The 26240-nt window shown below is 35.8% G+C and overlaps 1 protein-coding gene and 1 long non-coding RNA gene across 2 annotated transcripts; both read right to left on the bottom strand.

The window, feature by feature from the left end:
• Positions 1-1049: 1049 nt before the first annotated feature.
• On the bottom strand, positions 1050-4274 carry LOC104104976 (uncharacterized). The gene is made up of 2 exons (XR_688231.4): positions 2575-4274; positions 1050-1841 (listed from the first exon to the last, which is right to left on the bottom strand). It is a non-coding gene; the product is annotated as an uncharacterized lncRNA (long non-coding RNA).
• A 7919-nt stretch (positions 4275-12193) lies between these two features.
• On the bottom strand, positions 12194-15253 carry LOC104104969 (uncharacterized). Its single transcript, XM_009613190.4, has 2 exons — positions 13801-15253; positions 12194-12928 (listed from the first exon to the last, which is right to left on the bottom strand). The coding sequence occupies exons 1-2, from the start codon at positions 14362-14364 to the stop codon at positions 12908-12910; spliced, it is 585 nt and encodes a 194-aa protein (XP_009611485.1). The 5' UTR covers positions 14365-15253; the 3' UTR covers positions 12194-12907.
• Between the last annotated feature and the right edge of the window lie 10987 nt (positions 15254-26240).

Below are 26240 nucleotides of genomic sequence, written 5' to 3'. Positions count from 1 at the left end.
GTCTTTTATTTCATTTATACTCTTTAATTACATTTTTACACGAAAATAACATACTGTTGTCAGTCGATTTTATTAAAAAATAAAATTACCGACCGAATTTGGTCGGTTTTTAAAATGAACGGCCGAATTAACCGACCGATTTAGGTAGGTTTTTTTAATATTAATTTTAGTTTTTTTAAATGAAAAATCGACCAAAGTTGGTCGGTTTCTTGAAAAAAAATTCGCAGTACGCAAAAATGGTTTCCCGCATTTTTGCGCCAAAGAAAACCGACCAAAGTTGATCGATTTCGTAAAAACATATTTTGAAAAATCGACCAAAATCGATTTCTAGTAGTGATGGTCTACTAATAACAAGATGGATTTTTCCAATGTGTAAAATAAAAAATTCGTTTATTTTGGTTTTCACTTTTCACTTCAAAATGAAATATACTCCTCCGGTCTAAAATGATTTGTCATTTATTAATATTTTTATCCATAATAAGTGTCGCTTTAGAAACTCGAGAAACATTATGTATTTTTCATCAAACTTATTGTCACTCTAGTAAAAGGAGACGTGGCTTACATTATCACATCTAATAATGTAATGAAGGGGACATGTATTGATAGGGAGAATTGAAATCGTGTACATTAATATAAGAGCTTATCTTCAAACTATTACAATTACTCCAAATTAGTAACCAAATCTTCCTAGGGAAGAAGAAACAGAAAATGAAGAAGGGATGGAGGTTCCAGAGCTAATCTAACCAACTAAGAAAATAAAGAGACGACTTCATAACATGCGCCGTAATAGATTATGTTTCTCTTCTATATATAGGCATCTTTCTGGGGTACCAAAGGTAATTAATTTGCCAACTCTCCAAATGTGTCTTCCACCGTAGCCATATTTGTTACAATACTCCCGCCCCCAATAAGAGCCTTGTCCTCAAGGCTCAAGTTGTTGCTCAAGTCAAGAACAACGTGGGTTGTAGTCTCCCCACCCATTATCGCCAAACCAAAGTGTTCTGTATGGGCAAAGAAGAATATGCAACCATGTACATGAGCTTACACAATGACAATAGAAATAGAAGCTTCAAATTCAACCATAGCTGCAAGCATTCCATACAAGTTGTTCTCAAGTAAAATAGTACGAATGAATGCTGGATTTTGAGTCACAGGGCTAATATGGATCCTTAACCAACTAAATTGTAATTTCCTGATGTTCAAAATACACATAAAAACCTGCTACCTAGTTAGAGCACAAAGTCTTTCTCTCAGTGAGCCAACAAGGCTTTTTCTTGAGCCACTGCCACCACCGACAACAATTGGCTTGTTAACAATTTGCACACCAACTGTGAACATCATTACATTAGCGGCAAACTGTTTTCCCCCGAGATAGGATTCAACTAGATGGAACCTAGGTACAATCTCGAACATGGTAGCATCGAAAACAATATCTCGGATGCAGTCCAATGTACACAAAACAATATCAGCTTCTTCCGTGTCTTCAAATTTCCTTGCAGCTATAGCAAAACATCCAGAGGTTGAATACATGATAAACAATGGACTAACAATTGCAACCACATATATTGCTCCCGTGCTTATATCATAAACTGGTGCCCTGTCTAAATGGAGCAAGCGTCGAACACGAACTGATCACGCTAACAAGTGATGTGTCAAATGGTTGATACCCATCGAGTTTCATCAAATTATACGGCTCCAATGCACCCTCGAAACATTTTGCAATTGATGCCACACTACTTGCCCCCTCACAAGTTGTTCGTGTTCTCCTTAAGACAATAGGTTTACTGATAAAGACCTTCCTCAGTTCGCTCTTAAGGTCCAGCTCAAAGTGATTAGACACCCTGTTATTAAAATCTATGTTACTAACATCATTGGACAGATTATATGAACTTGCAGCATCTGTAAGCTTAGTGATAATACTTGTGATATGCAAACCAGCAATGACACCAACATGAGCATAAAAAATAGTGTTAGCAATGGCTAAGGAGGCATGAAGCTTAGTAGCTGCACTAATGAGATGCTCACTTTCTAGAATATTAGCAAAAAGTAAGCTAGCAGAGACGTCTCTCAACCATGAATCAATTAATTCCTACTTTGTCATACCATCTTCAGGGAACCGCAAATAGTCATCAAATTGAAAGGAGATATACGCGTACTTCAGTTGGAAATAGGAATAAAATTTGGCTACAGCACAAGGATTTAGTAATGGAGCAATCTAAACCAAATAATCCGTAACTCAAATACTGACACACAAATATGTAAATGCTCTTTTAGCACTTTTCTCAAACCATTTATGTACAACTAATGTCAGCATCAAAAGACCAAAAGATGAGAGTTCTTGAAGTGAGATCTCAAAACCGAAATATCTCTACCTCTGTCAAAGGCGTGAAGTATGACTGGGCGTAATGAGGGACCAAGGCGGGTGGACACATGGATAAAGGCAATCTTTAATCTCTGGCTGGTATTTATCCAGTTACAGGCATGAATTCGTAGTGCGATAATATCTAATAAATGGGGTATAATAAGCTTAATACTCGCAAAAATCTTACTAAAATCAAAGGGAGATAACTTCACCTGAAGTTGAGTAAATCTGGCAACCTGAATGTTGCCTCTCCAATCACCATCACAAACTAATTGCTTTGTGAAATTCACTTGAAATGCAATCGCCGAACCTAGAATTCTAGATTCAACAAGTTGAGGACATTCAATAAATAAATGGTCATCTTCTGAATGTCCATTTGTCAAATAAAGTACCGTTGCCGCAAGAATGACAGTTGCAGCTGATGGCCCAGGATCGAACAACTTAGAGCAGTAAGGAGGCATTTCGTCAAGCATTTGGTCCATAAGGTTTGACTGTGCAGCTTCTACAACTGATGCAAGTGCAGCAAAAAAGACCCTGCAGTTGTTGGTTCATTATCAAGATATTTGAGCCAACTTTGAACAGCTCCGGACAGTGTCACTAGAGATGGTGTTTGCCCAGTATCAAGACAACGACAGTGGTACATGGAAAATTGATGTCCATATTGAAGGTTTAAGATGCTTTGAAGGAAAGCTGCATTTCTACTCAATCCATCTGTCTCAGTAGGTATTCGACAATCGTGGTAACTAAGAGAAATTAAAATCAACTCCTTGTTTGCAAACAGGAAAATGCACTCATGGCTGTTTTTTTGAAACTTTCCATCAAACACTTGGTCTGCAAAAAACCCTGCTCGATCTCCCATCCCAATTGCCAACATCTCACCAAACATACTATAGCAAATTCCATAGAAGACTATTATCAAACACCAGTGCTACACCTTCGGATATAAGTCCATTTGCTGAACCAGGATCAAACGGAAAATGAAGTAACGCATGTTGCGCAGTCACAACTTTATGCATCATCCAATACCTATACAGTCTATTAGATTTGGGCATTTGATCGAACAGGTTGTAAGCAACTCTAGGTCTCTCAAAATGTAAACAAAATTCAATCGGACCGTTGAAGGAAACAATACCCAAATTAGGTTCTTGAAACCAAGTACGGCAGCCTGAATAAATTCTACCTTAGAGCAGGGGCGGAGCTACCGTAGTGGGTGCGGGTTCGGGCGAACCGCTTTTTCCGGAACCCTGTATTTGTATTGAAATATTTACTAAATCTATATAAATATATACTGCCGAACCTAGTAACAAAATGGGTCTCGGTTCAATGATAAGGGTTGTGGGTTCGCTGAAAAAAAAATGAGGGTTTGATTCCCCTGAAAGCAATGTGTTATTTTAAAATTTAGAACTCACACACTTAAATACCCGGCTTCGCATCTGCCTTAGAGTATGTGATAACAGTAGCAATAGGTAGAACTTTGAAACCCTCTAGTTCTGGAAATGTATCCCCACCATTAATAACAAGAGATTGTGGATCAAGAGCTTTTGAGGTTTTGTAGACTAAATCAAAGTCACTCTCATTGACACCAACTAACACAACATTATATTGTCCGGTTCATCATCCACAGTGGCCTCCTCTGTTGTTTTCTCTGCCAAAGTTGTTGAGTCCAATTGCATGTCTTGCAGGACTGACCCCACGTGGCTAAAATGAGAGAGCATACGGGAGTTACTTTCTTGTAACTCTATCACTAAATCATGTACGGATTTTGATGGATCTCCAAAACTACAGGTAAAAAAGTGGGGCTCGGCGGTGTAGGCCGGTGCCGGCCAAGGGTAAGGCTGCTAAAGCATGCTTTGGACCTCATAATTTTTTGGGCCCCAAATTTTTTTAATAGGTGGTATATTAATTTATTTTTAAAAGAATATTCACTGCTTAAAATGAGAAAGTATAAATTTTCATAGTAAAGAAGTATGATTAAATTGTTGGTCATAAATTGAGAAAAAATATCTTTTTGGGAATCACTCTCTAGACCATAAATTCAGAAAGGATTCGACTATTAATTCACAACTCAAAAAAGGTTAAAACTTTAATACAGTCCCAGAACGTGTATATCTCAAGAGAAATTAAATGAATTAGATAAAATTATTAATAACTTTGCATATAAAAAACTAGAAATACAGAATTTAAATGAAATTATATATGAATTTTTTCTTTTATATAAAAAAAGGATCTCTTATTGAATTTTTGCTTTAGTCCTTCATATTTATTGATCTGCCCCGTTCAGCAAAATATTGACGGTGATATAAGTGTGGAGGCGGTGGAAAGGAAGTCCATGGGATTTTTGTTGTAACATTGGCAGTCACCCAACCAGTAAAGGAGGAGAAATTTTATTTTGGGAGACTCACACAACAATAGTTGTATTAGTTGTATGAGGTCATTGCGGGTCCACTTAAATAAAATAGAAAAAAGAGAAAGTGGACTTTAGGTCCCATATGAGATGAATTGAAGAGCTTCTCCTTCTCGTTTTTACCACCAAAAACACTATCCGTAGCAAAAAAAACTTCTCCAAACACCATTTATTCTAGTGTATTAAGGTATTATTCAATGTAATTTTTTCTACTTAAACCAATTCTTGCCGTATTCATCTCTACAATGTAACACTTTCATAGTTCATATTTTTTTACTTAGCTAAACTTAGATATGCGATTGCTTTGAATGCAACTAGTAAATCTGAAATCATTTATAGATTGTGATTAACTTCAATGCAAAGTTCTAGCTTGTACAGTTCTAATCCTGTTCGGTCAAATTTTAGTTCAATTCTAAAGATCTTCTGCTACTTACGTTTATCCATGGATTTAAGGTAAATTCTTTCTCAATCTCTTATGGCTTCTTTGTATATTGCTCACAAAAATAAATTATATTTAAGATGTCTCACAAATACAGATTCTAGATGTTGAAGCATTTTCTACGCTTGAAATTAGTAGTACCAAAATACAAAATTCACTTGTCATATAGTGTAATATTCTGCAGTAAATTGTTTGAGAACACCCCTAGGAAGAGTACAAAAGCATATTCAAATATATTCACACAAAATAGAATCCTATTATGTTTTAGTTGATGCCAGCATTGGTTGTTGTTTGAGCTTGATTTTGGCTGCAACATGCTGTCTGCAAGCCTGACTCTTGAGTCAACAATTGGGTGATAATACTATTTGAATCTCCATATAGCTTCATATTTGAAATTGGAAGGAAAATACATATTAAAATTATTATATGAAAGAAAGGTGCAAAAACCATTAACAAAAAATATGTAACCTTGACATGCATAGAGATTAGACCTCAAAATATAATCTCGTGGACGCATGTGGTAGTCCTGCTTTAGCTTTTGATAACTTTTGAGATGTCCATTCTCCTTCTTTGCTCATTAATTGGCTTTAATATCCCATATCCCTTTTCCTTTCCTTTTTTCTTGATTGGATCCAGAATCTGATCCATACCACCTAGCAGAGGATCAATAGTTGAAATTGTCATGACCCAATTTACCCTTCGTTGGGTATCGTGATGGCACCTAATTTTAGGGACTAGATAACTCTAACATTTATCGAATACAATAATAAATAACATCGGACAACTTTAGAAACAGGAATCCTCTATAAAATTTATAATTTTTCAAAACTGGTAGTACAAGTCATAAAGCTCTACAGAGTGTTTTCTAGAAAACTTCTAAATATAACTGCCTAGAAATAAGAATAAACAGTGCAAAACAAAAACTTGAAGGTGACCCGCACAGCTACTAACGAACAAATACCCGGATCTGCACAAAAATGTGCAGAAGTGTAGTATGAGCACACCACAACGGTGACCAATAAGTATCAAGACTAACCTCGGTGGAGTAGTGATGAGGAACAGTCAAGACACCTACTGGTCTAATAAACTGAACAAGTATAAGTATAGGAACAACAGAAATATGATATATACATAAAGACTATGCAATATGGTTGTTACACCCTGTGCGTCCCAAGATGACGTAATGAATATGAGACTTGTTAATCATTATTTAAATAATTTTAAAGTCATAATATGACTATATATGATGTTTGGATAGAAAATATAAAGTTTGGGACAAATCAAATTTAAGTTGCGGAAAAACCGACTAAGGATTTGCCTTGTAACAGAGCTTTTTGAGAAATAAATTTAATATGTTATACGAGGTCTTTATGGGACATATTATATACCAAATTGAAGGTCTTGGAATGTAGTTTCCAACGCTCTTAATCGTTCGTTCATACAACACCCGAATAAAAAGTTATAAGCATTAGAAGAAGGGCCAATCAGAGGGTGCCAAGTAGCACTCTTTTGACTTTTTAAAACAAAATGGGATATTTACATCCCATCTCGTCTCTTTCTCCATTTTTCCAAAGAACACACCCAAATAACACCCCTAACTTTACTCTTAATCTCTCTGCAAGAGCTTCAAATAAGATTATCATCCCGAGCACGGAATCAAGAAGCATTAACATTAAAACGATCCCTACGACGTAAGTATCGCTATATCGTCTCTCTTTTCCTTTATAGTTTGAGTTTTGGAAGGTACTTCATAGTTAAGAAAATGTGTAATTTTTGTATTTAAGTGTTTAAATATCAAGGAATATTGATAAATTCGTTTTCTAATAGTTAGAACTCACAGGACGGTGATCAGAAGCCGTGAGTTCGAGTTATTTGACTTGTAGTAGACTGTTTTGTGATCTGTTTCGCGTTGCCTTTGGGCTGTATATTTTCTATTGTTTAATGGAATTTTGGAGGACAAATGATGTGGAGAAATACCACATAATGACGGAATGGTGGACTGGTCATTTGTCGTTACATTTTTAAAGTTGTTTGACACTACTTTAATTGTCGTTTTATGTATGAAGTGAGTAGGGTGTGTGGGCTGTTTTGTGGTATATTGTGATGGATATAAGGTTGGAAAATGATGCTTACATGTTGTTATTATTGTGTTCTTGTTGTTGTTGGTATATGGTATTGGAGGAGGGCTTAGTTACAGGAGAGATGCTTCCCAAATTTACGTAAACGAGCTACTAGTTTAAGTTGCGGACTCAGCCTTTACTCAACACTGATTTTGAATCTCCTTGATGTGGTAGATTGTGAGTTGTTTGAAGAATTTCTTGGAAGGTATTAAGGACTCAACGGAGTTAAGGTATGTTAAGTCTATCCCTTCTTTCTTTTTGGCATGATCAAAATGATACAAACGAAACGAGCAAAATACGCAACTTTCATAAATGACTCTATTCATAGAAATACTATGGGTGTCTATATTCTTGATTCCCCATGTGTCTTATTATTCTATCATATGTTCATGGGTCTCAGAAAAATACGTAAGTTGATAAAGTTTATTTCATGATATTAATCAAAGGCATAGTGATCTTATGACATTTTGAGAAATCTTATTAATGTACTTCTTATGCATTTCATTAATGTATACATGTACATTGACCCATGACCAGATGACGTTATATACGCGTATATTATATGTATATGGGATTTGGGAAAAGGTTATGGCGTTATATACGCACCTCCACTTGATCAGCTGGTATATGTTGATGACTTTGCCCACAGTGGCTGAGATGATATGATGGGATGCCCTCAAAGGCTTGATGGTGTTATGTACGCATATACCTATGCATGGTATAACATTTATACGCACATGCATGACATTATAAATTTTCATGATTCATAGAGCTATTCAGAATTTCAGGTTGAGTTCTTTACTCCATGTTTCTTTCATGTCTTTTATAAACTACTGTCGCGCCTTACATACTCGGTACTTTATTTGTACTGACGTCCCTTTTGCCTGGGGATGCTGCGTTTCATTCTAGCAGGTCCCGATAGACAGGTTGAGAGTTCTCCTAGTAGACTATCAGTTCAATAGAAGGTGTTTGTGCACTCCACTTGCTCCAGAGTTGCCTATTTGGTCAGTATGAGTTGAATATGCATTGATTGGTATGGCGGGGCTCTGTCCCGACCTTTATGATATTTATGTACTCTTAGAGGCTTGTAGACAGATGTCATGTATACGGATACTGGTATGGCGTGATAGGCCAGTACGTTATATGTATAAGTCGGTATATCAAGTTGGGTCACCCTATATTGAGTATTTTCTCATGTTTTATTCTACTTATCTCACGACAGCCTCTCCGCCTCATTTACCTATGATAGTATGATACTAAAGATACGTTACGTTGGTACTCAGTTGAATAAGGTATCGGGTGCCTGTCGCCTCCCATCGATTTGGGTCGTGACAATGGCTAACAATACGGCAATTGCAATAAGAAAGAAAACATCAAGTATCAGCGGAATACCATAAAAATAACACAGAAAAGTGAATGGAACACAACCTAAATACGGAATCACATATACAGTAAGGACACGTAATAACTCAGCAACTACAACCGCTTTTACATCAGGTTTTAGTTAACAAACTCCACGAGGTACCGAACCTTGGACAAATCACAACTCACGGGTCTCAATACCTGAACCCTAACACTTGGCATCATGTGCCCTCATAATACCTCATAACCGCACTGACGACTCACGTGCCAATAGAGCCATTCTCACCTAGAAGGCAAGTAAACAAGGGTGAGCATCTATGCTCAACAATATCAAGAAAGCCTCTTATCCGATAAGAGTGCTTAACTACATGTATGTTTATGCCAGTGTCCTAACATAGTCCATACCAGCAAATAAGCATAAGGAAAAAGAATGGACAACACGTAGAATATTTTCTCACAACTTTCACGAGATAAAGCTCACACAGGTAAGTATACCACTACACAAATATCAACAACAAGAATGCCCCATGCCATCACAAATCTTCACAAATCAATCCATAACATAGCCCACCTTGTCTCGCTACGTGTGCAATAATAAAGTAAGTGCCCGCCTTGTCTCGCCACACGTGCATAACAATGTTCCCACCTTGTCTCGCCACATGCGCAATATATATCCCCCCCCCCCCACACACACACACATATATATATATATATATATATATATATATATATATATATATGTATGTATATATATCCTGCCTTATCACACCGCATGTGCAAATATCAATAGTAACAATAGCACGTTAGAAACCTCGTGCAACCCCATAATAACAACCGCACGACAGAAATCTCGTGCATCACAATAACCACAACCACACGGCAGAAACCTCATGCATCACAATAACAACAACCGCACGGAAGAAATCTCGTGCATCACCACAATAAGTACAACAACAACAACAATGATAATAATACAAGGGTACGACAAATAAGTCAACTCAGGAATTCCTGAACTCAAAGAAACGGAGGAACTATGTCACAAGGATTAGCCACAATAGAGAATGCTAGTCATAATAAGAACATCTCAACAAGAAAGGAAGTATTATGTAACAACGGTCCACAATGTACAATTCGACAACGAGGGAGCTAGCACAAGACGAATAATTCCAAATAAGGACAGGTCAACTAAAATATAGGATATCTAACTTCTTGTAAGGTTGGGCAATTAAGAGAGATACAACAACTTCAATTAAGGATAAGCAGTATAAGGATAATCATTTGCCTCAATTAAGGATGAACAATTACAGAAGAGATAATTAAAATTTCAGATAAAGATAAGCAGTTAGGGAAAAGATAACACGGTAATAGAAGATATAACAATTTCAGTTAAGGCACATATGGATCAAATGAACAACAAGAGTGGATCATGAAGCAATTAAATTCCAATTAAAGCATATAGAAGTGAAACTGGAAATTAAGAAGCGTAATCGTAATGAGAGCAACTGTATATTCAATGAATATAAGGACCTAAGAATCCCTAAAGGCTAATTTTCCACAAATAAGTCTGGGCACGTACTCGTCACCTCACGTATACGGACTACAATTAGCATAGAAGACTCAAATCATAAGGGGTAGTTCTCTCACACGAAGTTAGGCAAGATACTTACCTCAAAGAAGACAGACTGATACTCAAAAACGAACTTCTCGGGTGAAATAACCTCCGAGCGGCTCAAATCTAATCAAAATAACTTCAAAACACAAATAAAACTCATAAGAGACTATTCCGGATCATAAAGCCTCAATCTTTATCAAAATCTAAAAATCGACCCAAAAGTCGACCCCCTGGCCCGTACTTCGGAACTAGACAAATTTTAAAAAATTCGAACACCCATTCCAATACGAGTTCAGCCATACTAAAATCATCAAATTCCGATACCATTTCGTCCCTCAAATCATGATTTTTCATTTTGAAAATTTTCTTCAAAAACCTCTTTTTTTCCCAACTCAAAACACAAATTAAATGATAAAAATAAAGATAAAATCATAGAATATAATAAATTCTAGGTGAAGTACACTTACCCAATCGATTTTCTTGAAAACCCCACAAGGAATCGCTCAAAACCGAGCTCTACAAGTCAAGATATGATAAAAATGGCCTAACCCTCGATTTGAAGATCTTATATTCTGCCTAGGTGTTTATGCATCGCGAACGCGGAAGAGCAATCGCGTTCGCGAAGAAGGAAAATGAAAACTACCCATTTGTGCTTTGCGAACGCGACAACACGTTCGCGAACGCGGAGAGGAAAAGTCTGACGGCCCAACGACTGCTCTTCGCGAACGCGTGAAGTAGTACGCGAATGCGAAGAGTGGAATGGCATAGCTACGCGAACGCGTGGGATGAACGCAAATGCGATGAAGGAAAAGGTTGGCTTCTGCGATCGCGGAATGAGGAATGTGAATGCGAAGAAAAAATATTCTCTCCTCCAAAATTACTCATCGCGAACGCAGAGGAGCAAACGCGAACGCGAAGGAGAAAACCAAATGACAGATATTAGAAGTCCAAAAATAGAAGAAAATGGCCCGTAGCCCATCCGAAACACACCTGAGGCCCCCGGGACCCCGTCCAAGTATACCAACGAGTTCCATAACCTAACACGGACTCGCTTGAGGTCTCAAATCACATCAAATAATGTCGAAACTACGAATCGGACCACGAATTGAACTTATGAACTTTCAAATCTTCCAATTTCTAAAACCCGCACTAAAACCTATCAAACCAAATCGGAAAGACGTCAAATTTTACATGCAAGTCCCAAATAACATAACGGAGTTGTTCTAACTCTCGGAATCGCATTCCGACCCCGATATCAAAATGTCCACTTCCGGTCAAAATCTCCGAAAATTTTACTTTCGCCATTTCAAGCCTAAATCAGCTACAGAGCTCAAATTCACAGTCCGGACACGCTTCTAAGTCCAAAATCATCCAACGGAGCTAACGGAACCGACAGAACTCCATTCCGGAGTTGTCTTCACATAGTTCCGACTACGGTCAAAATCCTAAAACTTAAGCTTCCGTTTTAGGGACTAAGCGTCCCAAATCACTCTGAATCATCCGGTAACTGAATTCAACCACGCACGCAAGTCAATACACATAATACGAAGCTGATCAGGGCCTTATGCCGCCGAACGAGACTTAAATTCTCAAAACGACCGGTCGGGTCGTTACAGAAATAAACTTATGCCGATCTTTATCACGACCATCTACATATAACGCACTTTGGAGCTTAGTTATCTCAACATTTGCTTGATACAAATACTTTCTAGCAATTTCCTCGGAGTCGACATCATTTGCTGCTAAAGTCACAAGTGCAAACGACTCCTTCATTAAACCATTTAAGCAAATTGCCATAGAGGATTTTAACGGTTCCTTTTTTTGATGTACTCCTCAAATCCATTACCATGTTTAGCATTCTTTGTCCATCTTTTCAAAATGTATTGCCGAGGGATACAAGAAAAGTGTAAGTCAAAGAACAAAACTCTTAGTGCATGACAACATAGCCAACCCATGGATTCAACATCTGGCAACTACAAATAATGGATTTGTCAAGAGAATTGAACTGAACGATTTCAGTTTTCCCACTTTCACCCTTTAAAATTGTAAACTTACTACTAGGCCCATTACTCTCAATATTGACTACTTTTTTGGTTGTCCATTGCAAAAATTCATGTTGAAACCAGGAAAAAATTCTTCTGGTGTAAACACTAGCAGTATGCTTTAAGATCCCACAATCTTCTATGGAAAGTTTAGGTTTTCTTCGACACTTGTAATCCTCAGTTGCCTCAATATCACACATTTCAGTTTCCCGTTGCTCGTAGTGCTTTACAAATTCAGTTATACTCATTGTCATGCCATTTCTGTAAAGACCCTATTCGTGCTCTCACTTCTTTGAGTTGATCTGATACCCGCAGAGGAAAAAGAACGACTGAATGCGGGACACCACTTCGCCCTCAAGTCATATAGCTTCTGAAGCCAATTGTTACTCCAACAATTTCATGCCAATCTTAAAAGCAAAGTTCTTGTCGATATTATACACATTATGTATCGTTGTGGAATTTTCCTCATTATTTGCATTATGATCTTGGTAAGAAACAGGAGCAGTAGGCACTGTCTTAGTCCCCAAAGCAAAATTAACTCCACCTCTAGCCACTGGTACAATAGTTTATGTTGTTTCAGGAATCCCCTGTCAACAAAAACAAATCCCTCTTAGAACACAAAATTAGAAAACAAACTTACCTTTCTATAAATCTTTGGTGCAAATTTGGTCCACCATCTCATTTTAGCACTAAAAGATTACCTTGATACCAAAAGTTCATGCTGATCTTATTTTAAATTTATAGTAAACAATATTTTTGTATCGATATATTTGTTTTGTAGGTATGGTAGCAAAATGGATCAAATGCAAGTGTCTCAATGTCAGTGGGCACAAATTTGTATTTATGTACCAAAATAAGGAGCATTTTATTAACAAGAAGACATAAATTTTATATTGACAAGAGTATTTTGGGAGCACAATTTTGTATTTCATACTGATATGGAAAAGAAGAGTATTTAGTGAGCACAATTTTGTATTTCATATTGATATCGATGAATAACTTCTAAAGATTCAGTTTTAAAGGTTTGGCAACTGAAGATGAATTTGGAAAGATATAAACTATGATAATTAAAAAAAACAAGAAGAAGAAAGATATATAGAAAATGTATATGGAGTATTACATTTGGATAGAATATCGTTTTCCTTTGAATATAGATTTGATGTGGCCTTCGTTAGACTATGTTGATCAACACAAAGTGGTGAGAAATTTTGTTGGAGTCTATTGTCTATTGTGATGACAAAAGTTGGTAATTAAGGAAGGAAAATGGTTTCCATGTTTTTTCTTTCCCTCTATTTCTCTTGTACTATCTATTAAGTTTTCTATCATCTACAAATTCACTTTTTCTCTTTATTTATTTAAATTAATCCAATGTCAGCAAATGGACCCCACATTTAACCAGTTGAGGACATTCAATGAATAAATGGCCCTCTTCTGAATGTTCATTTGTCAGATAAAGTACCATTGCCGCGAGAATGACAGTTGCAGCTGATGGCCCAAGATCGAACAACTTAGAGCAGTAAGGAGGCATTTCGTCAAGCATCTGGTCCATAAGGTTTGACTGTGTAGCTTCTACAGCTGATGCAAGTGCAGCAACAAAGACCCCTACAGTTGCTGGTTCATTATCAAGACATTTGAGCCAACTTTGAACAGCTCCAGACAGTGTCACTAGAGATGGTGTTTGTCCAGTATCAAGACAACGACAATGGTACATGGAAAATTGATGTCCATATTGAAGGTTTAAGATGCTTTGAAGGAAAGCTGCATTTCTACTCAATCCCTCTGTCTCAGTAGATATTCGACAATCGTGGTAACTAAGAGAAATTAAAATCGACTCCTTGTTTGCAAACAGGAAAATACACTCATGGTTGTTTTTTTGAAAATTTCCATCAAACACTTGGTCTGCAAAAGCCCCTGCTCGATCTCCCATCCCAATTGCCAACATCTCAACAAACATACTATAGCGAAAATTCCATAGAAGACTATTATCAAACACCAGTGCTACACTTTCAGATATAAAGTCCATTTGCTGAACTAGGATCAAATGGAAAATGAAGTAACGTATGTTGCGCAGTCACAACTTTAGGCATCATCCAGTACCTATACAGTCTATTAGATTTAGGCATTTGATCGAACAGGTTGTAAGCAACTCTAGGTCGCTCAAAATGTAAACAAAATTCCATCGGACCGTTGAAGGAAACAATACCCAAATTAGGTTCTTGAAACCAAGTACGGCAGCCTGAATAAATTCTACCTTAGAGTATGTGAAAACAGTAGCAATAGGTAGAACTTTGAAACCCTCTAGTTCTGGAAATGTATCCCCACCTTTAATAACAAGAGATTGTGGATCAAGAGCTTTTGAGGTTTTGTAGACTAAATCAAAGTCACTCTCATTGACACCAACCAACGCAACATTGTCTGGTTCATCATCCACAGTGGCCTCCTCCGTTGTTGTCTCTGCCAAAATTGTTGAGTCCAATTGCAACTCTTGCAGCACTGACCCCATGTGGCTAAAATTAGAGAGCATACGGGAGTTACTTTCTTGTAACTCTATCACTAAATCATGTACGGTTTTGATGGAAGTGTAGATCTTCTCCGAGGGACGATGAAAGCACTAATGTAATGAAGGGGAATTGTATTGATAAGGAGAATTGAAATCGTGTACATTAATATAAGAGTTCTATCTTAAAACACATTTACTCCAAATTAGTAACCAAATCTTCCAAGAGAAGAAGAAACAGAAAAGGAAGAAGGGAGTGAGTTTCGAGAGTTAATCTAACCAACTAAGAAAATAAAGAGACGACTTCATAGAATGCATCCTAATTGATTATGTTTCTCTTCAATATATAGGCATCTTTCCGGAGTCCTTTTCGGAGTTCCAAAGGTAATTTGCCAACTCTTCAAATGTGTTTCCACCGTACCCACATTTGTTACAATAGTAGTACAGAATAAGAAGGAAAAATAATAATTCTGCTTGTTCAAGATTTTCGGTGGAGATGTAGTGAAAAGAAAAACTCATGGCAATAGTAAAATTTATTTATACGAATTGAATTATTAAAATTCTAATATATATAAGTATAGTTTTAAATAATAATAATAATAATAATAATAATAATAATAATAATAGTAATAATAATGATATAATTAGAATAAAAGGTGAAAAATTTAAAAATCTCTATCGGGAAATTGAATCATATGGATTTTTGAATAGTGAAATTTGAAGAGATGCCTGATGAACAGAATAAGTACTGGGATTCTTGTTAAACGATTTATAGCCACACAATTACTTGATATATTAAAAATAATCTGATATTAATTAATTTTCATGTTGCAACTAAATAGAAATAAAGAAAGCAAAACAAGAAAAGGTATAAACTATTTTAAAAGAGCTTTAGAACTGGGTAATGAATTTTATTCTTTCGTCTGAACTAATGTTGGCAAAATCATAACACAACATTTTAACAATTTTAGTATATAATTATAATTTCTTTACCTTTTGCGCGCGCCAGATTGTGTACCAATAGAGTTTCAATAATTAGTTACACACTTTGGTCGATCAGACGTTGGAACTAGTTAATGCTACCACACTAGAGTTGGAATAATAGTGAATACAATTCTATCGAGAAGATAATTTAAATGTCTATTTATGGTATTTTGTAATTTGTCATTAATTGTCCATATATACAGAAACAAAATACTCCTAATTATGCTGTATTAATGCTCTCTTGTTTTAGAAACTATATGAAGTCATCAATACGATTTTCCTTTTTGTTTTCACTCTATTCAAAACACAGTGTGAAAATGAAAATTTATAAGCCGGTGCAACTTTAAAACAGCGTAACACTGTCGACGAAAACTACATATATAAGCACGAGCCCATTACCGTTGTTGCATACATAACTCTTTTCTGAAAGCAAAAAATAATAATTTATAGGTATATACATCGAGAATATGGCAAAAGAAATGGAGCAATATCAATGGGGAGTTGGTTCAATATTGATGATGCTAGTCGTGGTGATTTGTCTTCTCGTTCTACCATTGTTTATGGGTCCACTTCAGCCACCTTCATTAATCTTTGTCCTCCTCATTTTCCCTCTTGCAATGGCCGCCATTTGGATTTATCTCTCATATGCCTCCAACTTTGAATAATTAAATACTACTGGGCAGTTTTGCTTTATACATATATGTTAGTTATATTACAGGATGAGTGAAGCGAACTATCACAAGTATGACAATGATTAGTTATAATTTTCATTATGTACGACAGAAAGAAATGAAAACGATGTGTAGTCGCCAAGTATTTTTAATGTATTAAATTGCAATGATTTGTTTTCTTACATGTATCCTATTATAATTTTGACCTTTGTGATTGCTATTCTAATTGAAAATTATATATATCTTAGCTCTTAACTTTTTGTGAATGATGATCCATTTACTCGCTGTTAATGACATTTTTGGATTTAAAGCAAGAGAAAGAGAGGGAAAAAAAGTCTATAAATCATCTTTGCATATGATGTTCCTAAAGTTAAAATTCTATTTGAAATTTTAATATCTAACAATCAGATTCACTGATGCTGTCCTTTAGTACTGTAATATGGCCAAATTTTTATGACATTTGCTATGATATAATATCCATTATAACAAATTTGTGGTTCATGACATTTGCCATGACATAATATCCATTATAACAAATTTGTGGATCATGACATTTGCCATGACATAATATCCATTATTAGGCCAAAGATTTCTTGCTATAAATAGAGGAGCTTCTCCTCATTTGCAAACACACCAATTCAAGAGCTTTTCACTCTTGTCTTTCTTTCTCCTCCTCCTTTATTTCATTATAGAGTATTTTGTAAGAGAGTGAGTGTTGGGAAACACTTGTGTGAACCCTTTCTTTGGAGTGATTTTGTGAGGTTATTCTCTTGGGGTATTTGGGATTAATTAGAGTATTTACTCTAATTTTGTACTCTCTTTTGTACTCTTGTTGGTATAGTGAAATTGCTCATCTCCGCTTGTGGGCGTAGGTCACCTTGACCGAACCACGTTAAATTTGTGTCTTCTTTATATTCTTTAATTGTTGTTATTATCAACTTCCATTGTCTTTGTTATTGTCATTATACCGTTGTTGGGCTAAATTTCGTACTACCCGAATTTTCGATCCTAACAAATTGGTATTAGAGCCAGATCTAACCGGATTATTTTTAATAGCCAAAATGACTCTAACAAAGTCTTATGTTGAGAAATTTGACCGAAGTGCAAATTTTGAAATGTGACAATTAAAGATAGAAGTTATCCTAATTCAGGATGGCTTAGATTTGGCACTGCAAGGAAAGGAGAAGATGTCGGATAAAATAACGGACGAGGAGTTTGCCGTCATAGACAAAAAGACAAAAGCAGGTATTGTTTTAAATCTTTCAAATGAGGTTTTGCGTGAAGTTGCAGCAGAAAGCTCAGCCAAAAGCATATGGGAAAAGCTTAAAACCCTATATATGAAAAGAACAGGTTTTACCTAAAGCAAAAACTCTATACGTTTCGTATGGCTGAAGGTAACTCTATACTTACTCATCTTGATACTTTTGATTCTCTTCTTATGGATTTAAGTAACATAGATGCTGAAATCAAAGATGGGGATCAAGCTGTGTTATTGCTTGTTTCCTTACCCCAGTCGTTTAAACATATAAGAGATACTATGCTTTATGGAAAGGATAATATCTCTTATAAAGATATCAAATCTATTTTGAAATCAAAAGAACAAATAAATAGAGATATTACTGGGGAAACTAGTGGGAACCAAGGGGAAGGCTTATTCATAAGAGGTAGATCCAATAAGAAAGATTCAAATAGTGAGAAACCTAAATCAAGGTCAAAATCCAGATGCAGAAATGTCATGTGCAAATATTGTCATAAGAAAGGTCACATTATTTCTGAATGCTTTAAATTGAAAAACAAAGAAAAGCATACAGAAAAGAAAAATGAGCACAAAAATACTGACACTGCCGAAGCAAGTGTAGCTGCTGATGAGACTGAGAAAATTATTTTTTTAGCAACTAATAATAGTTTCAAATCTAACAATGAGTGGATTTTAGATTCGGGTTGTTCTTATCATATGTGTCCCAGTCAGGATTTATTTACCACATATGAATCTATTGGAGGTGGAGTTGTCTTGATGGGCAACAATGCTGCCTGTAAAGTTATTGAAAAAGGTACAGTCCGAATCAAAATGCACGATGGTGTGGTGAGAACTCTCACCGATGTTAGACATGTTCCTGACTTGAAGAAAAATCACATCTCTTTGGGCACTCTAGAATCTCTTGGGTGCAAGTACACATGTGAAGATGGAGTTCTAAAAATTTCTCATGGTGCTCTTGTGATCATGAAAGCACGCAGATCTGGTACGTTGTATACTCTTTTGGGATCTACTGTTACAGGTGCTGCTGCAGTTTCAATATCAGATAAATCAGATTCTGACATCACCAAATTGTGGCATATGCGATTAGGGCATATGAGTGAAAAAGGTCTTTCCATCCTCAGTAAAAGAGGTCTCTTATGTGGCCAAAGTACCGGAAATATAGAGTTCTATGAACATTGTGTGTTCGGGAAGCAGAAAAGAGTCAGCTTCAAATCTCCAGCGATTCATAGAACAAAAGGTACTTTGGATTACATTCATTCAGATCTTTGGGGTCCTTCATGTACCCCATCAAAAGGTGGTGCCAGGTATATGTTAACTTTTATTGATGATTATTCAAGAAAAGTTTGGGTTTATTTCCTGAAAAATAAAAGTGATGTTTTCTTAAATTTCAAACAATGGAAAGTTTTGATTGAGAAGCAAACAAGAAAACAGGTTAAGCGCCTTAGAACAGATAATGGCTTGGAATTTTGTAATGATGAATTCAACGAATTTTGCGAGAATGAAGGAATTGCTCCACATCGTACTGTGAGAATGACACCTCAGCAAAATGGTGTGGCAGAAAGGATGAATAGAACTCTTTTGGAAAGGGCTCGTTGCATGATTTCAAATGCTGGGTTGACAAACGCCTTTTGGGCAGAAGCTATCTCTATAGCTTGTTATATTGTCAACCGAGCTCTTTCTGCACCTTTGAACTTTAAGACTCCAGAGAAAATGTGGTCAGGTACTCCTGCTAATTATTCTGATTTAAAGATATTTGGATGCCCTGCATACATGCATGTAAATGATGGAAAATTATAGCCAAGGGCTAAAAAGTGCATTTTCCTTGGGTATGCATCTGGGGTGAAAGGATACCGACTATGGTATCCTGATCCCACGGCACCAAAATTTATAATTAGCAGAGATGTAACCTTTGATGAATTCTCTATGTTACATTCTAGAAAAGAGTCTTCTAGTTCTTGTAATACAGATAAAGGAAAGAGTACACAGAACCAGGTGGAGATTGAGATTGGCATTCCTTCTGAGCCAAGCTCATCAACTTTGGAGCAAAATACAGTTGAAACTCCTGAAGTTGAGACAGAAGCTGAAACTCCTGAAGTTGAACCAGAAGAAGAGGAGTATTCTATAGCCAAACATAGACCAAGAAGAGAAGGTAAACAACCATTAAGGTTTGGAGATTATGTTGCATTTGCTTTTTCAGTTGCACAGGAAACTGAAGAAATTGGAGAACCATCAAAATATTCAGAAGCAGTTTCTGGTGCTGACTCAGCCAAGTGACTGATTGCAATGAATGAAGAAATTGAGTCTCTCCACAAGAATGGTACTTGGTCTCTTGTAAAGCTGCCATCAGGAAAAAGAATTGTTGGTTGCAAATGGGTCTTCAAAAAAAAGGATGGCATTCCAGGGGCTGAAGATGCGAGGTATAAGGCACGATTAGTTGCAAAGGGCTATAGTCAGGTACAAGGAGTTGATTTTAATGATATTTTCTCACCTATTATTAAACATAGCTCTATTCGTGTCTTGCTTACCTTCGTTGCCATGTATGATTTGGAATTAGAACAACTTGATGTTAAGACAACTTTCTTATATGGCGAACTTGAGGAACAAATATACATGCATCAACCCGAAGGATTTGAAATTGAAGGAAAAGAAGATCATGTTTGCTTGTTGAAGAAATCCTTGTACGGATTAATGCAGTCTTCAAGGCAATGGTATAAAAAGTTTGATTCCTTTATGTTGGGTCATGGTTATTCGAGAAGCATGTATGATAGTTGTGTTTACTTCCGGAAGTTAAATGATGGTTCATTTGTGTACCTATTATTATATGTTGATGACATGCTCATTGCTGCTAAGGATTTAACAGAAAATCACAATTTGAAAAGTCAGCTGAAAAGTGAATTTGAGATGAAAGATTTGGGAGCAGCTAAGAAAATCCTTGGCATGGAGATCAAAAGAGATCGAAAAGCCAATAGGCTATTTCTGACCCAGAAGAAGTACTTGGAGAAAGTCTTGGAGAGGTTTGGCATGAAAGATGCTAAACCAATTAGTACCCCTCTTGCTGCTCATTTTAAGTTATCAGTTGCTCAGTTCCCGCAGTCAGAGGAAGAAGAGAGGTACATGGCACAGGTTCCTTATTCCAGTGCAGTCGGCAGTATTATGTATGCAATGGTTTGTACACGTCCAGACATTTCACAAGCAGTGAGCGTGGTAAGCCGGTATATGGCTTGCCCTGGTAAAGCACATTGGAATACTGTGAAATGGATTCTCAGATACTTGCGAGGTACTTCAAACACATGTTTGGAGTTTAGGAGAAATACTAACATTTTGGTTGATTTTGTAGACTCAGATTATGCAGGTGATCTTGACAAAAGAAGATCACTGACAGGCTATGTATTTTGCATCGGGGGTTGCGCTATTAGTTGGAAAGCTACATTACAACATATAGTAGCTTTATCTACTACCGAAGCAGAATATATGGCAGTGACCGAGGCGATCAAAGAAGCTTTATGGTTGAAGGGTCTATATGCGAAACTCAGTTTACACCAAGGTGGTGTTACCATTTTTTGTGATAGTCAAAGTGCCATTCACTTGACTAAAGATCAAATGTATCATGAGAGGACGAAGCACATTGATATAAAGTATCATTTCATCCGAGAAACCATTGCTGAAAGAAAAGTCTCTGTTCAGAAGATCAACACTAGAGGCAATCCTGCTGACATGTTCACAAAACCTCTTCCAGTATCCAAGTTCAAGTTTTGCCTGAACTTGATTGGTATTTATGAAGAATGATTTTGCCCATTGGGGTTTTTGCGGAGAAGATGGAGAAAATTTACTATAAGCCGAAATTAGGCCAAGGTGGAGATTTGTAATATGGTCAAATTTTTATGACATTTGCCATGACATAATATCCATTATAACAAATTTGTGGTTCATGACATTTGCCATGACATAATATCCATTATAACAAATTTGTGGTTCATGACATTTGCCATGACATAATATCCATTATAACAATTTTGTGGATCATGACATTTGCCATGACATAATATCCATTATTAGGCCAAGGATTTCTTGCTATAAATAGAGGAGTTTCTCCTCATTTGCAAACACACCAATTCAAGAGTTTTTCACTCTTGTCTTTCTTTCTCCTCCTTTATTTCATTATAGAGTATTTTGTAAGAGAGTGGGTGTTGGAAAACACTTGTGTGAACCCTTTCTTTGGAGTGATCTTGTGAGGTTATTCTCTTGGGGTATTTGGGATTAATTAGAGTATTTACTCTAATTTTGTACTCTTGTTGGTATAGTGAAATTACTCATCTCCGCTTGTGGACGTAGGTCACCTTGACCAACCACGTTAAATTTGTGTCTTCTTTATATTCTTTAATTGCCGTTATTATCAACTTTCATTGTCTTTGTTATTGTCATTATACCGTTGTTTGGCTAAATTCCGCACTACCCGGATTCTCGATCCTAACAAATACTTTAGTGCAAGACTGCTAGTAAATGTTTAATTAGATCTACTTCAACGACCAAAGAGTGGAGTTTTATCATTGTCTGTAATTGGATGTACTATAATTAGTATTTCGATCAATTTTTGTTTGGTAAATTTATTTATTTAGATTAAGTTTAAAAAATTGGCATGACATATAATAATAAAATCCCAAAACATAATATTAAAATATATTTAGTATTACGTAACACATGCAGGTGCATAAGAAAATAATGAGAATCTAGTACGTGGAAAGGATTGAATATCCTTAGGAGCAAATTCTCTCAAGAATCCGCGGACTTTTTCGAAAATCAATTTATTATGATAATTTAGATTTTCGATTTCCCCAATTTGGATTACAAACCGAGATCTAGTCTGTTACCATCAAATGTGAAGCTGGTAATTTTTTTTTTTTTTTTTTTGGGTTCCAATATCGATGAGTAGGTGTCGCACATGCTTATCAGTTGTAGTCATTAAGCTCATAAAATTCCATACTTGTCAAAGGGAACATAGTTTTTCTTTTATACTAATTCGAACATAATTTTTAATATAAAATCTATGTAATTCTTTAAAATTTTGTACAAGACGAAGTACATGCATTGCGCTTACCTTAAAGACTAGTAAACTAAAACAATGAATCGAACAAAGTTCCGAACAAACTCTATATTAATTATTATAAGGTGTACATTAAAAAAAATTGTGGCACCCGCCACTTTCAAATCCTAAATCAGCTTCTTAATTGGGTAATAAATAAGCTTTTGATGAGAAACTTGAAACTTTGTCATTGATGAAAACATTATGGTTTAAGCCCCTTTATTTTAGTAGAACGTACAAATGTTCCTAACATTTTCGATTGACAATTTGACACTAGTTGCAGAGCTAAGGATTCTGGTAACAGTTCAAAAAATTACAACAATAACACATTTGAAATTAATTTGAACCTAAAACTTAAAGTAAATTTTGAACTCCCTTATCACTTAACTATCAAATTCTCTTATATCAAAGGGATTCGGTAGTGTATGTGTTTACCAAAAAAAAATAATAATAATAATTACCCTATTTGCTAGTAGTAAAAAATTCAATGGATTAGATCTCACTCCCAATAGGTAGCTTTGCATTCTCTTTGACACTTAGTATATTTTGGCAGCAAAATTTATTCTTGTCGTAAGACTCAAAACAATTGAAATCAGTAGTGTACTACTACCCGTGAAAGGGTTGTACATTGGGAGTCTCTTGAGGTTATTCTTTTATATTGGTATAAACATATGAAGTTCAAAATCAGGCCATACAAAGTTCAATATGGATTTTTAATACTCTATACCAAAAGAAATTTTATTTTCATGGATCGAACTTGAAATTTCTGGTTAGAGACGAAATTAAAAACTCGTACTATCCTAATATACCTCTTGGTGGTCCGTAAAATGAACTTAATAATACATGCAGGGGTTGTGGTTGGGTTTTACTTTTACCACAATTTAAGCAAGTCTGAAAAACTTTATGATATATTATTAGTTTGTTACATCAGAAAGTTCCACAATTTACCATTAAGAGTTTATGTGCATTAAAATCAGAATTTACATTATGATAGATTACATACACAACTTAGTTTAGTTCTAACTTGATATGTTGGATCTCTATTCGTATTATGTGTGTATCGCAACAATCATACACTGTCTCGTTAGCTAGGGGTGATCTCTTTGTCTGCTAGTTAGTTCTTAGGCATTTTTTTAAGTGTTGGAAGTACGCTAGACTCCTCTTCAGGCCAAAAAGAAATTGTAATCTCAATTAGGTCTTTTTATCGGTTATTCCTAAAATCCTAACATAATACGTGTATCTATTGTTCTCTGGGCTATATGATATATGACTATTTCGATCATTTCTCTACAATTTCCACTAAACAATTCATGGGTCATGTGTTAATAAAACGATATACACAATAATTTATAGACAAGGTTACACATACAAATTCATATTCGATTATCGCTGTAATTTTCCATTTTTACCTTGAGTTCCAACATTTCAACTTTCAAACTAAGAACCTAAGTAAATCGCCAAATTCCAGCCCATAATTATTACTATACTAGTATCTATGAACGTGTGTTGCACGTTAATAATGACACGTGATGATTTAAATATTTATTTATATGAAGGAACAACAAAATTTAATTAATAAGAGAAATTTTATGTATAATAATACAAAATCATTTAAATGCCGAAAAATATTATTACATTAGCATAATACATGAATTTAAAATAAAAGGACATCATCAAAACTTACACAAGTAATCAATTTTGTCATGTTAGTTAAATAATTATATATTATAGTTTAAAAGTATTTAATGTGGTGGTATCTTAACGAACACTTCTTTGAAGACAATATTTTTTTGTGTATGTTTCCTCCTAATACTTTGGTTGCTCTGCCTTAACCAGAACTCTTGTTGTCGATCTTGATATCCCTCTTGAAAGTGCAACATACAGTTGTTCGTGCAAGAAAATATATTGCGGTAAATATAGTCTAATATTTAGGATGTTTTTCCTTGTGCATTATTTATTATATTTTGTAAAACATAAACATACTAAAAATTATTTTCACACAAATTTAAAAGGATATTCCTTAGTTTTGGAAAACGAAAGTTGAATTCAAGGATAAAAATATATTTAGAAGCACATTGACCAGTATCATAATTTTTGCATGTATGGCGTTATTGTCAAAACTTTTATATACCATATGTGTGCTATTACATGAGCTATTCGGCGTATTTAAGTTTTTCAGTAGCATGACGGGCATATTTTTATTCAAAATCAACCTATATACAATGTAAGATCAACTTAGTCTATTATATTGTCACGACCCGAAATAAGACCTGTCGTGATGGTGCCTATCTCAATACTAGGCAAGCCGATAACATCAATAACCCTCGATTTCCTTTAAGTTAAAAAAATATAATATTTAAATACAATACAAAATCCCATAAATACTGATACGAACATTCCCCAAAACCTGGTGTCACTGAGTACATGAGCATCTAATATGATTACAAGTTTGGAAAATACGGTCTATGATAGTCTGAGACCAAATACAGTAAACAAGGAGATAGGGAAGAAGAGACAAGGTCTGCGAAATACGGCAACTACCTCAAAATCTCCGGAAAATCAACTGCGCGAAAGATTTAATACCCGCTATGTCCGGAAATACCTGGATCTGCACACGAAGTGCAGGGTGTAGTATGAGTACAACCAACTTAGTAAGTAACAATAATAAATAAGGAACTAAAGATAGTGACGAGCTACACAGTTATAGTTCATTTTCAGTAATTCCAGCAAAGAATAGACGTGCTTTCAAATCCAGCATTTTAAGTCAAATCAATTCTATACAGTTCAAATTCATGTATTCCGGATATAAAAATCTTTCAAAAAATTTCACAACAATGACAGATAGCAACTAAGTGCAACATCAAATGCAAAGCAAGTACAACCTTTCAGGACAACAATCACTCACTGGGCTCCCAGCCCTCAGCACTCACACTCAATGGGTACCCGCGCTCACTGGGGGTGTACAGACTCCGGAGGGGATACTACAGCCCAAGCGCTATAATCCGCACGGACAACTCACGTGCTATAGTATAAATATCTGGATCGGCATGGACAATTCACGTGCTGCACGGACAACTCATGTGCTATAGTATAATATTTGAATCCGCACGGACAACTCACGTGATGCACGGACAACTCACGTACTATAGCATAATATCTTACAATCAGGCCCTCGGCCTCGCTCAGTCATAAATCACTCCAGTCTCTCGGGCTCTCAACAATCATGAAATCAGCCCAAATAATAATGATATGATGCAACAATAATGAATAATACAGACTAGGATAAAATAATCAAGTAAACTGTGACTGAGTACAAAACATCAATTAAGGAGATAGTTCAATATGTACACGACCTTTGTAGGTCCCAATAGTACCAACATATAGCCTAAACATGGTTTCTAACATGACT

This window comes from Nicotiana tomentosiformis, chromosome 5 (genome assembly GCF_000390325.3).
Source record: "Nicotiana tomentosiformis chromosome 5, ASM39032v3, whole genome shotgun sequence".
NCBI classification, from domain to species: domain Eukaryota; kingdom Viridiplantae; phylum Streptophyta; class Magnoliopsida; order Solanales; family Solanaceae; genus Nicotiana; species Nicotiana tomentosiformis.
The sequence above is the reverse complement of the archived record's forward strand: the minus strand, read 5'-3'. Positions and strand labels throughout refer to the sequence as shown.